This window comes from Bos grunniens, chromosome 2 (assembly GCF_055505025.1).
Source record: "Bos grunniens cultivar Pamir isolate PY7600 chromosome 2, Bosgru_T2T1.0, whole genome shotgun sequence".
In the NCBI taxonomy this organism is placed as follows: Eukaryota; Metazoa; Chordata; class Mammalia; order Artiodactyla; family Bovidae; genus Bos; species Bos grunniens.
Genome location: NC_141166.1, coordinates 72,443,790 through 72,462,303, shown reverse-complemented (window position 1 = coordinate 72,462,303; position 18,514 = coordinate 72,443,790). Strand labels below are relative to the sequence as shown.

Below are 18,514 nucleotides of genomic sequence, written 5' to 3'. Positions count from 1 at the left end.
TCTAGATTGTTATAGAGCCCTGGTGTGAGTTTCCTGAGTCAAAGAGCAAATTTCCGTTGGCTATCTATTTTACATTTGGTAATGCATATGCTTCCATGCTACTTTCTCCATTCATCTTACCCTCTCCTTCCTCCCCTCAAATGCTTGTCTATAAGTCTGTCCTCTGTGTCTGTGTCTCCTTTGCTGCCCTGCAAATAGGTTCATTAGTACCATCTTTCTAGTTTCCGTATATATGCATTACTATACTGTGACTCTTCTGTAACTAAGTTTGCCAGTAGTATCACCCACGCATGTAACTAGAATCACTAAATATAATCAGACCTTGGATAGAGGTATTTCTTCGGTTTCTGTATTTGCAATCAAGTGTTAACATCTTAATATTAACTCCTAGCATTTTGGCACCTCACAGATCAGGCCACCTAATTAAGATCATACTAGGTAATGAAACTGAAAAATAATGTCTTTCAGGAAGTGCAAACACAGGGTTATATGCATTCTAGTTAACATTTGTGATAAAGTTGGTCTCTTGGTTCTTACATTAAAATACAATTTAAACGGTAGTTCCCGTCAGAATTAATATTTGATCTGCTTTAAAAAAATACATTTTTGAGCCTTTAAAGAGAAATATGTAATTGTGATATTTATTTAATATGTAGTGATCATTAAAGATTAAAATGCCAATCTGTTCAGTTGCTCAGGCGTGTCCGACTCTTTGCGACCCCATGAATCACAGCACTCCAGGCCTCCCTGTCCAACACCAACTCCTAGAGCCTACTCAAACTCATGTCTATCGAGTCAGTGATGCCATCCAGCCATCTCATCCTCTGTCGTCCCCTTCTCCTGCCCCCAATCCCTCCCAGTATCAGAGTCTTTTCCAATAAGTCAACTCTTCGCATGAGGTGGCCAAAGTACTGGAGTTTCAGCTTCAGCATCAGTCCTTCCAATGAACACCCAGGACTGATCTCCTTTAGAATGGACTGGTTGGATCTCCTTGCAGTCCAAGGGACTGTCAAGAGTCTTCAACACCATAGTTCAAAAACATCAAGTCTTCGGTGTTCAGCTTTCTTCACAGTACAACTCTCACATCCATACATGACCACTGGAAAAACCATAGCCTTGACTAGACGGACCTTGGTTGCCAAAGTAATGCCTCTGCTTTTTAATATGCCATCTAGGTTGGTGATAACTTTCCTTCCAAGGAGTAAGCGTCTTCTAATTTCATGGCTGCAGTCACCATCCTCAGTGATTTTGGAGCCCAAAAAATTAAAGTCTGACACTGTTTCCACTGTTTTCCCTCTATTTCCCATGAAGTGATGGGACCAGATGCCATGATCTTCGTTTTCTGAATGTTGAGCTTTAAGCCAACTTTTTCACTCTCCTCTTTCACTTTCATCAAGAGGCTCTTTAGGCCTTCTTCACTTTCTGCCATAAGGGTGGTGTCATCTGCATATCTGAGGTTATTGATATTTCTCCCGGCAGTCTTGATTCCAGCTTGTGCTTCCAGTCCAGTGTTTCTCAAGATGTACTCTGCATATAAATTAAATAAGCAGGGTGACAATATACAGCCTTGACGTACTCCTTTTCCTATTTGGAACCAGTCTTTTGTTCCATGTCCAGTTCTAACTGTTGCTTCCTGACCTGCATATAGGTTTCTCAAGAGGCAGGTCAGGTGGTCTGGTATTCCCATTTCTTTCAGAATTTTCCACAGTTTATTGTGATCCACACACTCAAAGGCTTTGGCATAGTCAATGAAGCAGAAATAGATGTTTTTCTGGAACTCTCTTGCTTTTTTGATCATCCAGCAGATGTTGGCAATTTGATCTCTGGTTCCTCTGCCTTTTCTAAACCCAGCTTGAACATCTGGAAGTTCCCAGTTCACGTATTGCTGAAGCCTGGCTTGGAGAATTTTGAGCATTACTTTACTAGCGTGTGAGATGAGTGCAGTTGTGCGATATGGACCTAACAGAAGCAGAAGATATTAAGAAGAGGTGGCAAGAATACACAGAAGAGCTGTACAAAAAATATCTTCATGATCAAGATAATCACGATGGCATGATTACTCACCTAGAGCCAGACATCCTGGAATGTGAAGTCAAGTGGGCCTTAGAAAGCATCACTGTGAACAAAGCAAGTGGAGGTGATGCAATTCCAGTTGAGCTACTTCAAATCCTGAAAGATAATGCTGTGAAAGTGCTGCACTCAATATGCCAGAAAATTTGGAAAACTCAGCAGTGGCCACAGGACTGGGAAAGGTCAGTTTTCATTCCAATCCCAAAGAAAGGCAATGCCAAAGAATGCTCAAACTACTGCAGAATTGCACTCATCTCACATGCTAGTAAAGCAATGCTCAAAATGCCTATAGAATTTATCAGAAGTAACTCTATTAGATAATGTAAGCTGTATAGTTCCTCTTAGCCATATCTTATTTTTATTTGGGACTTTCAAGATTTTTCAGTGCTTCTCTATACATTATTTAATGATTCCTCACAGTGATATTGTGAAGTTGGGTTGGGCGATTTTACTTTCCCAAAAATGCAGGAGAAGCAAGCTTAAAACAGTTATAGTTCAAGTTAAATCTGCTGTCCAAACCTTCTGGACTAGCAAGTGGTACAGTTTAAACCAGTAGCTGGTAGCATTCACCATTCTCTATTTAAATATCTTCCCATTCTGTTATTCAGCCTCTTAGTTCAGTTTTTTATCCACACAGTCATCAGGTGATCTTTGCAAAATCTTTATTAGATCCTATCATTCACTTGATTAAAATGTGGTAAATAGTTACTGCTGTACTCTAGATATAATCTCACATTTTAATATGACTGTCTTGTTCCCCTGTCTCCTTCCACCTGTGTCATATGTCACTCTGTCTCCTTGCTCACCAGGCTCCAGGCACACTGAACTTCTCTTTGTTCTTTTCACATGTAACTAAAGACTTTCTACTTGCTACTCATTCTGCCTATAGAACTGATCCCTTTTCTTTACCAAGTAACTCCCAGTCATCACAGAGGCCTCAGTTTGTATATTAATTCCTCAGAGAAGCCTTTCCCTAACACACTGGGCAAAATCGGTTCCTCTGGCTGTCATCTTTCAGCAAACCCTTAATTATCCATCAGTTTGTATTGATATATTTGTCTGTGTGATAGTTCATGTAGTACCTGCCACGTCCACTAGAGACTAAGTCTACTGCAGCCAGGAATAGTGTCTTTTGGATTCTTGGCTTGTCTCTTCTAGTGTCTGGCACATAGTACCTGTGCGGTAAACATTTGTGGTGTAAGTGAATTAATATGTCCATGAGCGTGTGTGTATAGCTCTTTTTCTAAGAAGAGTTGTATTAAATTAGGAAATAATGACAGTACCTATAGATTTTTCTCCGTTTCCTGGTAACATATAGTTAGGAGGCTTTTTTGATACTCAAAACAATGTAAGCAACTCAGGAAAATTAGCAAAATAAGAGTTAAAAAAAATAAAATGAGTTATCCAGGGGAATGGTGGTATCTCCTTTGCTAGAGGTTTAGTTAGAGGATAATGATTGAGGAAATTTAAGACTATGTGAAGGCTATGAGCTAAAGATGTGATCAAAAGACTTGGAATTAAGAGAGTTTTCTTGGGACTTCCCTGGAAGTCCAGTGTTTTAGACTTTGCCTCCCAATGCAGGGGATGGTGGGTTTGATTCCCGGTCCCAGAGCTAAGATCCCATGGCCTTGTGGCCAAAAAACCATAGCATAAAACAAAAGCAATATTGTAACAAATTCAATAAAGATTTTTAAGAAAATGGTCCACATCAAAACAAAAACTTAAAAAAAGTATGTAAAACACTTTTTTTTGGTTTTTATGCTTGATTCTATGTTGAAGGTCCAACTATTTTCTTATGCCCAAAGAAGGAAAGGAGAAGGAAATGGCAACCAGCTCCGGTATTCTTGCCTAGAGAATTCCATGGACAGAGTAACCTAGTGGGCTATATACAGTCCATGGGTTGCAAAAGCTGGACACGGCTGAGAGACTAATACTTACTTAAAGAGGAAAGAGCTTTGGAATCCTCCTCTTGATTCAGAGTTCTTTTTCTCCACCATGATATATAGCTCTGCTGTAATATGACATATCTGTTTCTAAAAATCATTGCACAGGGCTTGTAGGAAAAATGGAAACAGGGACACAATACTGAAAAACTGTAAGTGACACTTTAAAAAAATAGGCATCAAATAAAAATGGCAGCTAAGTTTTACAGTGTTAAATGGTTAAGATATACAGAAATAACACAAGAAATATGGCACTTGACCTTGAAAGGACGTGCAGTTTGCTTGTGGGAGTGATCATGGGAAGGGCTGCAGCTTGTGAGTTATTGTAAAGCAGTGGAAAGAAGGCTGTGTGAGATCAGAGGGCAAGTGTTACCGTCAAACGTGGATGGGGTGACTCACGACACACATGGCGGGCTGAGTGTGGACTGAATATTTCTAACTGGGTTCATTCAGGTGCAGTTTCTGTGTTCACTTATGTTTCTCATGAATGAAATTGGGTCTAAGAGAGTAGCGTCATTCTCAGACTGTCTGTCCATTGTGCTGGGATAAATTTGTCTTTTTAAACTAAGTGTTAAAAGGTGATCTAAGATGGTAATGTAGGAAGATGCTGGACTCACCTCCTCCCACAGACACTCCAAAACTAGGCTACGTATGGAACAATTCCCTCTGAAAAAGACTCTCAGACTAGCTTAACTTTTTCATCATATCAAGTGAGAAAAAGGCCCCATCAAGGTGGGTAGAAGCAGATACCTGACCCTGCCTTAAACCCCACACCCTGGCGTGGTGACCCACAACTGGGAGGGAACTCATAAATCCTGAACTTCTTCCTCAGGAATGGGAAGTCTGTACCCCACATCGGGTACCCCAACTCAGGACTTGCGCCTGAGAGACGAGCCCCCAAATCATCAGACTTTGAAAGCCAGTGGGGCTCATGATCATGAGACCCAAAGAGCTATAGTGAACTGGAAAACTGCGCTTAAAGGACTCATTCACCCCAGGGCACAGCACAGAGGTGGCAGTTAGAAAAGCACCCAGACTGTGTGTTAAGATTTGTTTGCTGATCGTTAAATGTTTAAGTGCCTGCCAGAGGGGAAGGGGCCTATTCGAATTCTGACTAGGAATGGAGGCACTGGCCAGTGGCATCCTTGTACTCTTCCTCTGACTCACTAAAGCCTGCAGGCACCATCTCTTCTTTTCTTCTTGGAAGGTGGCATCTATGTGGTCTCTCCCTGCCAGCTCCTCAGTGCCAATGTCTCAAGGTGGGAGCTGTCACACACAGCTGGTGTCCTGGATTTTTATGTCTGGTATACAGTTTTCTGGCAGCAACCCAGGGGACCGCCCTTGGGCACCTGGCTCTAACAGCTTGCTTTCTTGGGTTCATGGGAGTGTAACAGTCAGAGACAGTTCTTAGCAGGCTGCCACCCCCAGGGCACAGATAGCAGATTGTAACACCCCTGGTCTTTCTGAGGAGGCCCATTTCCTTGCCCAGAAGCTCCTGGCCTGGCACACTCCTCGCGACCCAGGGAAAGGCTCTCGGGATGAAAGCTGGTGGACACAGTCTTCATCCTCTCACTCTCCCTCACTCTAGCTTTCTGGTATCTCCCAGAAAAAGAGCTTGTACCCTTGTCTGGTACCCTCATTTCTGCAGCAGCCACAAAGGGACACCGGTATATCACCTGGCTCTAGAAGTCAGCAGGGCTTACACTTGTGGGTCTCACAGAATGATAACCACTGGAGAAAGCATTTTTAAATAGCTACCACCTGAGGGCACAGCAAGAGGCAACAGACCCAGGAACTCAATCTTTCTGTGAAAGACTTATCAGCATAGCTGCAGTATGAGGGGCATTCTTCTAATTAAACACACATCAGAGGACTGACTTCAGATCTTTCAAAGACCTTAGAGGGCAGATGCTCTCTTCACACTCTGTACTGTGCCTCAGAATGCCAGTGTCTCTTGGAAGATAGCTCTAACCTGTGTCTGGTGCCCCAGTTTTTGTGGGCATAGGGGAAGCTCCTTGACTGCCTGGCTTTGGTAGCCAGAGGGGCTTGCATTGTGAAGTCCCACAGATCTGTAACAATCAGAGGCAATTCTCAGGACACTGCACAAACACTAGAGTGAAATACATTTATTTAGTCTTTCTGTGAAAGAGGCCTATTTACTTATCCTGGAGCCTCAGCCTGAGGGACAGCTTCAGGTTTACCACTCGTCTAGAGGCTGTGGCGGTAGTCTTGGGAACAGACACTGCTGCTGCTGCTAAGTCGCTTCAGTCGTGTCCAACTCTGTGCGACCCCATAGATGGCAGCCCACCAGGCTCCCCCATCCCTGGGATTCTCCAGGCAAGAACACTGGAGTGGGTTGCCATTTCCTTCTCCAATGCACAAAAGTGAAAAGTGAAAGTGAAGTCGCTCAGTCGTGTCCAACTCCTAGCGACCCCATGGACTGCAGCCTACCAGGTTCCTCCGTCCATGGGATTTTCCAGGCAAGAGTACTGGAGTGGGTTGCCATTGCCTTCTCCAGGGAACAGACAGTAGTGACTTCCAAATACATTCATCTAGAGCCCTGAATATTGCAACTGTTGCCAAGAGGATGTATCTAGAGTGCCTGGTCTGGAGCCAGCAGGGTTTACAATTGCATTCCCAAAGGAACTTGAACATTTGCATATGTCAAAAGCTACTGCCTGAGGGGTCTGGCTTCCAAGCACCCTGAAACTAGGTGCTGACTGAGATCTTTCCCTTTATAACATTGACAGTTCTTGGCACACCACCGCCACCTGCGAGCCACTAAAAAATAATAAGGCAGACTACCTGGCCAATTACAGAGTTTCATGAGAAAGCCAAGATCTAGGGAAAGAAGGCCACTCCTTCAAGGTGGGTAGAGGCAAGAGTTTCACTTAATACACAGAAACGATCATAAAGAGTCAAGCAAAATAAGGAAACAGAAAAATATTTTCCAAATGAAAGAATAAGGTAAGACCTCAGAAAAAACCTAAATGAAGTGGAGATGAGTAATTTACCCAATAAAGGATTCAAAGTAGTGGTCATAAAGGTGCTAACCAAACTTGGGAGAAGACTAGATGAACAGAGTAAGAACATTGATGGAGATAGAAAAAAATAAGAAATTACCAAACAGAAATCAGAGAGCTGAGGATCAAAGTAACAAATGAAAAATACACTAGATGAGTTCATCAGCAGACTAGATGAAGCAGAAGAAGGGATCAGTGATCTTGAATACAGGGCAAAGGAATTCATCTAAGCAGATCAGAAGAAAAAAAGAATTTGAAAAAAGGAAGAGAGCTTAAGGGACTTATTAGACAACATCAAGCAGACTAACATGTCTACTTCAAGAAAAAAGAAATATCTCAAATAAACAACCTAACTTTATATCTTAAGGAACTAAAAAAAGATAAACCAACTAAGCTTAAAGTTCATAGCTGGAAAGATGTAACAAAGATCAGAGTGGAGATAAATGATATCTAAAAGTTTCTAAACTAAAAAATGTTGACTAAAAAGACAACGGAAAATATCAATGAAACTAAGAGCTGATTCTTTGAAAATAATTATTGACAAACCTTTAGCTAGACTTACCAAGTAAAAAAGAGAGGACTAAATTAAGTAAACATCAAAAATGAAAGAGGAGACATTACAATTCATACCACAGAGATACAAAATATATTGACAGATGACTGTGAAGAATTATATGTCAACAGATTGGACAATCTAGAAGAAATTGATAAATTCTAGAGACATATGACCTTCCAAGATTGAATCACAAAGAAACAGAAAAGCTAAATAGAGTGCTTACCAGGAAGAAACTGGATGAATAATCAACAACTTCCCAAAGAACAAAAATTCAAAACTGAATCCTACCAAACATTCAAGGAAGAATGAATACCAATCCTTCTCAAACTTAAAAAAAAAATAGAATAGGAGGTAACATTTCCAAATTCATTTTAAAAGACCGGTATTACCATGATACTAAAACCAGGCAAAAAAAGAAAAGAAAATTACAGGGCTTTAATGAACATAGATGCAAAAATCCTCAACAAAATCTTAGTAAACTGAATACAACAATGCACTAAAAAGGTCATTCACCATGATCAAGTGAGATTTATTCCAGAGGTGCAAATTTAGTTCAGCATCTACAAATGAGTCAACATGATACACCATGTTATCAAGCTGAAGAATAAAAATCATATGATCATTTGAATATCCATAGAAAAAGCATTTAACAAAATTCAGCATGTATTTATAATAAATACTTTTAATGGTGTAGATGGAGCATGCCTCAGCATAATAAAAGGCTGTAAATGACAAGCCTGTGATAATAACTAATATTAATACTCAACAGTGAAAAGCTGAAAGTTTCTCCTCTGATAATCAGAGCAGCACGAAGATGTCCACTCTTGCCACTTTTATTTGGCATATTATTGAAAGTTTCAGCCAGAACAGTTAAAAAAGAAGGAGAAATAAAAGACATCCAAATTGGAAAGGAAAAGAACCCTGTCACTATTTGAAGAAGACATCATTTTATATATCAAAAATTCCAAAAACTACCAAAAAAAAACAACAAAAAAAAACCCAAACTGTTACAAGTAATAAATTCAGTAAAGTTTCAGGATACAAATCAGTATACAGAATTCCAGTGCATTCTTCTACACTAACAATAGACTATCAGAAATAGAAATTAAGGAAATAATCCCATTTACAATTACATAAAAAATAGTAAAATACCTAGGGAATAATTTAACCAAGGAGTTGAAAGGCATATATATTGAAAACTATAAGACACTAATGAATGTAACTGAAGACACAAGTAATGGCAAATATACTAATTCTCATGGATTGGAAGAATTAATATTAAAATGTCTATAATACCAAAAACAGTCTACAGATTCAATGCAATCCCTATTAAAATTCCAGTGACATTTTTCACAGAAATAGAACAAGCAATCCTAAAATTTGTATGAAACTGCAAAGGCCCTGAATAGCTAAAGCAATCTTGAGAAAGGAGATTAAAGCTGGAGGCATCATGCTAAAATTATATTGCAAAGCTATAGTAATTAAAACAGTATGGTATTGGCATAAACACAGACACATAGATTAATGGAGTTGAATAGAGAGCCCAGAAATATAGCCACACATGCTGTTGCTGCTAAGTCGCTTCAGTCGTGTCTGATTATGTGAGACCCCAAAGACAGCAGCCCACCAGGCTCCGCCATCCCTGGGATTCTCCAGGCAAAAACACTGGAGTGGGTTTTCATTTCCTTCTCCAAAGCATGAAAGTGAAAAGTGAAAGTGAAGTCGCTCAGTCGTGTCCAACTTGTTGCGTCCCCATGGACTGCAGCCTACCAGGCTCCTCCATCCATGGGATTTTCCAGGCAAGAGTACTGGAATGGGTTGCCATTGCCTTCTCCGATAGCCACACATACATGGTCAATAAAAAGCAGAGACATTACTTTGCTGATAAAGGTCATAGAGTCAAAGTTATGGTTTTCCAGTAGTCATTTATGGATGTGAGAGTTGGACCATAAAGAAAGCTGAGCACCAAAGAATTGATGCTTTTGAGCTGTGGTGTTGGAGAAGACTTTTGAGAGTTCCTCTGACAGCAAGGAGATCCAATCAGTCAATCCTAAAGGAAATCAATCCTGAATATTCATTGGAAGGACTGATGCTGAAGCTGAAACTCCAATAATATGACCACCTAATGTGAAGAGCCAGCTCATTAGAAAACACCCTGATTTTGGGAAAGATTGAAGGCAGGAGGAGAAGGGGACAATAGAGGGATGCGACAGTTGGATGGCATCACCAACTTGATGGACATGAGTTTGAGCAAGCTCTGGGAGATGATGAAGGAGAAGGAAGCCTGGTGTGCTGCAGTCCATGGGGTCGCAAAGAGTTGGATGCAGCTGAGCAACTGAACAACAACAGCATGGTAAATAAATTTATGACAAGCTAAGACCAAAATGGGGAGAGAATCTCTTTAATAAATGGTTTTGGAGGAAACGAATATTCACATGCAAAAGAATGAAACTAGACTACTCTTTTATAACACACACAAAAATTAACTCAAAAAGTGTTAAAGGCTTAATGGAATGTAAATCCTGAAACCATAGAATTCCTCAAAGTGGAAAGCTCCTTGACATTGGTCTTGGTGATGATCTTTTGAATCTGTTACCAAAAGCAGAAACACACAAGTGGGACTACATCAAACTAAAGAGCTTCTGCACAGTAAAAGAAGCCATCAACAAAATAAAAAGCAATCCAATAGGAGAAACTATTTGCAAGTCATCTATCTGGAAAAGGGTTGATATCCAAAATACATAAAACTGAGTCTGGAAGGAACCCTGGGCTTTGAATTTTTGTTATTGTTGTATGTGCACTCATTCGCTACAGTCCTGTCTGACTCTTTGAGACCCTATGAACTTTACCCTGTCAGTTTCCTCTGTCAATGGGATTCTCCAGAAAAATGTTATGGAGTGGGTTGCCATGCCCTTCTCCAGAGGATCTTCCAGGCACAGAGATCAAACCAACGTCTCCTGCATCTCCTGCACTGCTGATGCATTCTTTACCACTGAGCCACCTGGGAAGCCCCTTTGTTGTTTTTGTTTGGTCATTAAATCATGTCTGACTCTTACCACATGGTAGCCCGCCAGTCTCCTCTGTCCTTGAGATTTCCCGGAAAAGAGTACTGAAATGGGTAGCCATTTTCTCAAAGGGATCTTCCCAGTCCATTCAATTCAGTTCGGTTGCTCAGTCTTGTGTGACTCTTTGCAACCCCATGGACTGCAGCAGGCCAGGCCTCCCTGTCCATCACCAACCCCCAGAGTTTACTCAAACTCATGTCCATTGAGTCGGTGATGTCATCCAACCATCTCATCCTCTGCCGTATCCTTCTCCTCCCACCTTCAGTCTTTCCCAGCATCAGGTCTTTATAGATGAGTCAGTTCATCAAATCAGGTGGCCAAAGTATTGGAGTTTCAGCTTTAACATCAGTCCTTTCAATGAATATTCAGGACTGATTTCCTTTAGGATGGACTGGTTGGATCTTCTTGTAGTCCAAGAGACCCTCAAGAGTCTTCTCCAACTCCACAGTTCAAAAGCATCAATTCTTTGGCGCTCAGCTTTCCTAAAAGTCCAACTCTCACATCCATACATGACTACTGGAAAAACCATAGCTTTGACTAGATGGACCTTTGTTGGCAAAGGAATGTCTCTGCTTTTTAATATGCTGTCTAGGTGGGTCGTAGCTTTTCTTCCAAGGATCAAGTGTCTTTTAATTTCATGGCTGCAGTCACCATCTGCAGTGATTTTGGAGCCCCCCCAAAATAAGATCTGTCACTGTTTCCATTGTTTCCCCATCTATTTGCCATGAAGTGATGGGGCCGGATGCCATGATCTTTGTTTTCTGAATGTTGAATATTAAACCAACTTTTTCACTCTCCTCTTTCACTCTCATCATGAGGCTCTTTAGTTCTTCACTTTCTGCCATAAGTGTGGTGTCATCCACATATCTAAGGTTACTGATATTTCTCCTGGCCATCTTGATTCCAGCTTGTACTTCATACAGCCCAGAGTTTCTCATGATGTACTCTGCATATGTTAAATAAGCAGGATGACAATAAACAGCCTTGATGTACTCTTTTCCCAATTTGGAACCAGTCTGTTGTTCCGTGTCTTTTTCTAACTGTTGCTTCATGACCTGCATACATGACCTGCATACAGTTTTCTCAGGAGGCAAGTCATGTGGTCTGGTAGTCCCATCTCTTTAAGAATTTTCCAGTTTGTTGTGGTCACTCAGTCAAATGATTTGGCATCATCAATAAAACAGAAGTAGATGTTTTTCTGGAACTCTCTTGCTTTTTTGATGATCCAGCAGATGTTGGCAATTTGACCTCTGGTTCTTCTGCCTCTTCTAAATCCAGCTTGAACATCTGGAATTTCATGATTCACATACTGTTGAAGCCTGGCTTGGAGAATTTTGAGCATTACTTTTCTAGCATGTGAGATGAGTGCAATTGTGCAGTAGTTTCAGCATTCTTTCTCATTGCCCTTCTATGGGATTGAAATGAAAACTGACCTTTTCCAGTCCTGTGGCCACTGCTGAGTTTTCCAAATTTCCTGGCATATTGAATGCAGCACTTTAACAGCATCGTCTTTGAGGATTTGAAATAGCTCAATAGGAATTCCATCACCTCCACTTGCTTTGTTCGTAGTGATGCTTCCTAAGGCCCTCTTGACTTCGAATTCCAGATTGTCTGGCTCTAGGTGAGTGATCATACCATCATGATTATCTAGGTTGTGAAGATCTTTTTTGTATAGTTCTTCTGTGTACTCTTGCCACCTCTTCTTAATATCTTCTGCTTCTGTTGGTCCATACCATTTCTGTCCTTTACTGTGCCCATCTTTGCATAAAATGTTCCCTTGGTATCTCTAATTTTCTTGTGGAGATCTCTAGTCTTTCCCATTCTATTGTTTTCCTCTATTTCTTTTTTTTTTTAATTTTATTTTTAAACTTTACATAATTGTATTAGTTTTGCCAAATATCAAAATGAATCCGCCACAGGTATACATGTGTTCCCCATCCTGAACCCTCCTCCCTCCTCCCTCCCCATACCATCCCTCTGGGTCGTCCCAGTGCACTAGCCCCAAGCATCCAGTATCGTGTATCGATTTCTTTGCACTGATACTGAAGGCTTTCTTATCTCTCCTTGCTACTCCTTGGAACTCTGCATTCAAGTGTGTATATCTTTTCTTTCCTCATTTGCTTTTCGCTTCTCTTCTTTGCACAGCTATTTATAAAGCCTCCTCAGACAACCACTTTGCCTTTTTGCATTTCTTTTTCTTGGGGATAGTCTTGATCCCTGTCTCCTGTAAAGGGTCACAAACCTCCGTCCATAGTTCATCAGGCACTCTGCCTATCAGATGTAATGCCTTGAATCTATTTCTCAGTTCCACTGCATAATGATAAGGGATTTGATTTGGGTCATACATGAGTGGTCTAGTGGTTTTCTCTCTTTTCTTCAATTTAAGTCTGAATTTGGCAATAAGGATTCATGATCTGAACCACAGTCACCTCCTGGTCTTGTTTTTGCTGACTGTATAGAGTTTCTCCATCTTTAATTGCAAAAAATACAATCAATCTGATTTCAGTATTGAGCATATGGTGATGTCCATGTGTAGAGTCTTCTCTTTTGTTGTTGGAAGAGGGTGTTTGCAATGACCAGTGCATTCTCTTGGCAAAACTCTATTAGCCTTTGCCCTGCTTCATTCTATACACCAAGGCCAAATTTGCCTGTTACTCCAGGTATTTCTTGAATTCTTACTTTTACATTCCAGTCCTCTATAATGAAAAGGACATCTTTTTTGGGTGTTAGTTCTAGAAGGTCTTATTGGTCTTCATAGAACCATTCAAGTTCAGCTTCTTCAGCATTATTGGTTGGGGCATAGACTTGGATTACTATGATATTGAATGGTTTGCTTTGGAAACGAACAGAGATCATTCTGTCATTTTTGAGATTACATCCAAGTACTGCATTTTGGACTCTTTTGTTCACTGTGAGGGCTACTCCATTTCTTCTAAGGGATTCTTGCCCACAGTAATAGATATAATGGTCATTTGAGTTAAATTCTCCCATTCCAGTCCATTTTAGTTCACTGATTCATAAAATGTTGATGTTCACTCTTGCTATCTCCTGTTTGACCACTTCCAATTTACCTTGATTCACGAACCTAACATTCCAGGTTCCTATTGCAATATTGCTCTTTACAGCATCGGACTTTACTTTCATCATCAGTCACATCCACAACTGGATGTTGTTTTTGCTTTGGCTCCATCTTTTCATTCCTTCTGGAGTTATTTCTCCACTGATCTCCAGTAGCACATTGGGCACCTACTGACCTGGGTAGTTCAGCTTTCATTGTCATATCTTCTTGCCTTTGCATACTGTTCATGGGATTCTCAAGGCAATACTGAAGTGGTTTGCCATTCTCTTCTCCAGTAGATCACATTTTGTCAGAACTCTCCACCATGATTCATTCATCTTGGGTGATCCTACAGGGCATGGCTCATAGTTTCACTGAGTTAGACAAGACTGTGTGGTCCATGTGATCAGATTGGTTAGTTTTCTGTGATTATGGTTTTAGTCTCTCTGCCCTCTGATTGGGAAGGATAAGAGGCTTATAGCAGCTTCCTGATGGGAAAGTCTGACTGAGGGGGAAACTGGGTTTTGTTCTGATGTGTGGGGCCATACTCAGTAAAACTTTAATCCAATTTTGTGCTGATGGTAGGGCTGTGTTCCCTCCCTGTAATTTACCTGGGGCCACCTAGACAGCTTATGAAAAAGCAGAGACATTTCTTTGCCAACAAAGATCCATCTAGTCCAAGCTATGGTTTTTCCAGTAGTCATGTATGGATGTGAGAGTTGGACTTTTAGGGAAGCTGAGCGCCAAAGAATTGATGCTTTTGAACTGTAGTGTTGGATAAGACTCTTGAGAGAGTCCCTTGGACTGCAAGGAGATCCAACCAGTCCATCCTAAATGAAATCAGTCCTGAATATTCATTGGGAGGACTGATGCTGAAACTGAAACTCCAGTAGTTTGGCTATCTGATTGGAAGAACTGACTCATTTGAAAAGACCCTGATGCTGGGAAAGATTGAAGGTGGGAGGAGAAGGATACGGCAGAGGATGACATGGTTGGATGGCATCACCAACTCAATGGACATGAGTTTGAGTAAACTCTGGGAGTTGGTGATGGACAGGGATGCCTGGCTTGCTACAGTCCATGGGGTCACAAAGAGTCGGGGACAAATGAGTGACTAAACTGAACTGAAACTGTGAAGATAATGGCGACCTCCTTCAAAAGGCTCATGCATGCACTGCTACACTAGTGCCCCCACCCTTGCAGCAGGCCACCACCGACCCATGCCTCCACTGGAGACTCCTGGACACTCACAGATGAGTCTGGGTCAGTGTCTTGTGGGGTCACTTCTTCTTTCTCCTGGGTCCTGGTGCTCACAAGGTTCTGTTTGTGACCTCCATGCATCTGTTTCCCCAGTCCTGTGTAAGTTCTGGCGGCTCTGTGGTGGGGTTAATGGCAATGTCCTCCAAGAAGACTTATGATGCACTCTGGTCTACTACACTCAGAGCCTTTGCCCCTGTGGCAGTCTACTGCTGACCCATACCTCCACAAGAGACACTTAAACACAGTTCTGTCTTAGTCTCTGTGGGGTCTCTGGGTCCTGGTGTACACATGGTTTGTTTGACCCCTATAAGTCTCTCTGGCGTGTATGTGGTTTGATTCTAAATGCAATTTACCCCCTCTTACCATCTTACTGGGAGAAGGCAATGGCACCCCACTCCAATACTCTTGCCTGGAAAATCCCATGGATGGAGGAGCCTGGTAGGCTGCAGTCCATGGGGTCGCTAAGAATCGGACACGACTGAGCGACTTCACTTTCTCTTTTCACTTTCATGCATTGGAGAAGGAAATGGCAACCCACTCCAGTGTTCTTGCCTGGAGAATCCCATGGATGGAGAAGCCTGGTAGGCTGCAGTCCATGGGGTCGCACAAAGTCAGACATGACTGAAGCGACTTAGCAGCAGCAACCATCTTACTGGGGCTTCTCCTTTGCCACTGGGTGTGGGGTATCTCCTCAAAATCTCTCCAGCACCACACAGCTGATGCTCCTGACCCAATAGAGCAGGCTTTTTATGCAGGAGAGAGAATATAGTCAAAGTTGCCGATGCACAGAGTGTGAAGTATTTTTAGAAGACCTTGATTTTTTTTTCCAGAAATGGTCTGTTTCATTCATGGCCCTCAGAAGAATTTTTTATTCCATGAATGATACAGTGGATCAGGTTTCATCTAGGTAATTCAATGTACAGAGTCATAGTGTTTGATTTATTTAGAGATTCAAGTCTCTGCTTCCATTCTTTCCCTTGAAGAATGTTGGTCCCTGATAATCAGGCATTGTCTTTGATTATCATTGTTGATTATATATGCTATACACAAAGTACTTAATTTAGTAATATCTATAACCATAATAGCATGACATGCTTTAAAAAAAGAAAAGGCAGCAACAACAGCAAAACAAAAACAAAAAAAGTTGTTAGTTTTAGCTGAGTCCATAATGTCAGGATCTGAGCATGTGTGCTTTTTACCTGTTCCTGAAGTGGGATTTTGCTGAACCATTTATCCTGGGTCATCCAGTCCCTCTTTTTAACACCTGATGTCCATTTATGAGAAGCTCATTTTCTGGGATTACAAATAAACCACTTTATTTGTAATTTATAAATTACAAATTTATACATTGTAATCACTGGTTTGTGATTTAACCAGTTTCTATCTGTGAAAATCTATTTGGGCAAATACAAAATAGTTCTTTAACCTTATCCTCATCAGCTCCATGGTATAATTAAGTTGTAATGTCTGTATATAATACAGAAATGTTCCCTTTAAAGTATTACCAGAGATTGAAGAGATGAAATCATTCTCAACAGCCAACAATAAACTTACTCGTTACTACTCAAAATGGTATGCATTTGCTAGTATGGCATTATTCAGTCATCGGTCTTCATCTCTGCCTAGGAAGCCACCTGATTTGGTGGAAATCATTCAGGCATTGGAGTCAAATCGGCCAGGATTGAATACTTGTTACCTTATTTGTTTTTATGACAAACTACTTTGATGTCTTGGATCCTTGGTTTCCTAGATAACAAGAGATTAATACTAGAACCTACTTCATGAGGTTGCAATGAGGACGAAATTAATTAATATATAAAGTCCAAGGTAGGATTTAGTAACCAAAAGTGACTACTAATTATTTTTTAGTAATATTTAAGAAACACCTTCTTAAAAGCCATCCCCTGTGTGCCTTTTACAGCATGAGAAGCTGATACATGAATTGGAAGAGGAGAGACACTTGCGTCTTCAGAGTGAGAAGCGCTTGCAGGAGGTGACACTAGAGTCTGAGCGCAACAGAATTCAGATGCGAGGCCTGCAGCAGCAGTTCTCCAGGTACTGTTCTGTCCAGAGCATCTTGCTTCCTGAGGTGCATTGCTCCCCATACCAGTTACACCTTTGCTTGAATTTCCACTGTGCAAGCTCGTGTTATATTTGAGAAGCTAATGACCAACAGTTTAGCTTCTAGCCAGGCCATCCAATTGCATTTGGACCAGTCTTCTGGAACTTTCCATGTGTACCTCAGACTTGAATTTGTTGAATTTAGTTATCTTTTCTTCCCTAATGGCTCTTCAAAGTATCTTTCCAAAGTAAGATGAGTGGGCTGTGTGGCCTACAGGTGTGATCTGGGAAAGCCCAGCCAGGAGGATGCAGTTTTACTGGGCTTATTGTCCGATTCTCAGGTAGAGAGAGTGTGAATCTTCCAGTAAACTCTTACTCTTTATTTAGAGAAATTTTTAGAATCTGTTAAAATTATAATCAGCGTTTTCCTTTAAAAAACATAACTTGAATTCAAAACAATTTGGATAAAGTAACTCTTTGGTTTAATGTCAGCACAGTAAAAATCTTTCAACTTTCAAATATGGTTAATATGAGGCCAGGTAAAGTTCCAACCTATTATTTAAAATCTCTTCAGTTTCACAGAAGAAACACAAACTTGTGTGATTACAGTCCTAGAATCGGATCTAGGCACCCTATGAGGGACTTTGCTTTCATTTTTGTGTTTTACTTCACTTTGCAAAAACCAGGAAAATAATTTTTAACTCTTTTCTCCCTCATAAGGCGGTCTCAGATTCAAATTTTAAAAGTTGCCCTAAGATTTTCTTCAGCAAGCTCTGTCTTGCCTTGGATTTACCATTGGGATTTGGATAAAATTGGTGATGGATAATTTTGCTTCCTCATCATGAGGCTTTTCTATTGGTAACAGTTTTATCTGTGTGGCAGGAAGAATTTGAGCCTTTGGATGATTTATCTCATGGTGGCTCATACCATGAATGTGTGCGATTTTGGTTTAGAGGCATCTTGGAGGAATAGGGTAGAAAGGATGGATGACTCCTATGTGTTCAGAATCATAATTTAACACCCTGTTCAACTCTTGGAGCCCATGATAATACAGGTGCTGTAGAAAAGCACCAGTCAATACTTTAACAAATGCATGTCCCACCCCTCACAGGCTATTACTTATGCAGCCTTGTGCTCAATTTTTCATTGTGTTTGATGGCAACTCTCACTTTGTGTCTCCCACCTTGAAATAATAGCTCTTCCCCCACCCCCTGAAGCAACTTTGAAACAAGTACCGCTTTGTAATCCTTGCCATTTTAATGCTATAAGAAAGGAGGGTGCAGATCCTGCTACCCTTGTACCATCTAATTGAGATGTCTCTGTATTCAAGCTATTGATTTACAGAACGTGAGGCATCAGCACAGTAAATTATTTTCCTATGATGCCAGGCCATCTGCTGTAAATCAGATGACAATCCCATACAGATTTGAGTTGTACAAGAGTGGATGCTACATCCTAGGCTGAAAAAGAAGATAATT

At 40.9% G+C, this 18,514-nt stretch overlaps 1 protein-coding gene across 13 annotated transcripts in view; it reads left to right on the top strand.

The window, feature by feature from the left end:
* Positions 1-18,514, top strand: part of NCKAP5 (NCK associated protein 5) — a 1,217,724-nt gene that overhangs the window by 682,037 nt on the left and 517,173 nt on the right. For all 13 annotated transcript variants that reach the window (XM_086350084.1, XM_086350120.1, XM_086350141.1 and 10 more), the window contains one exon: positions 16,897-17,030. In XM_086350084.1, coding sequence (XP_086206210.1) covers positions 16,897-17,030 — 134 coding nt within the window. The remainder of the gene's footprint in view (positions 1-16,896; positions 17,031-18,514) is intronic.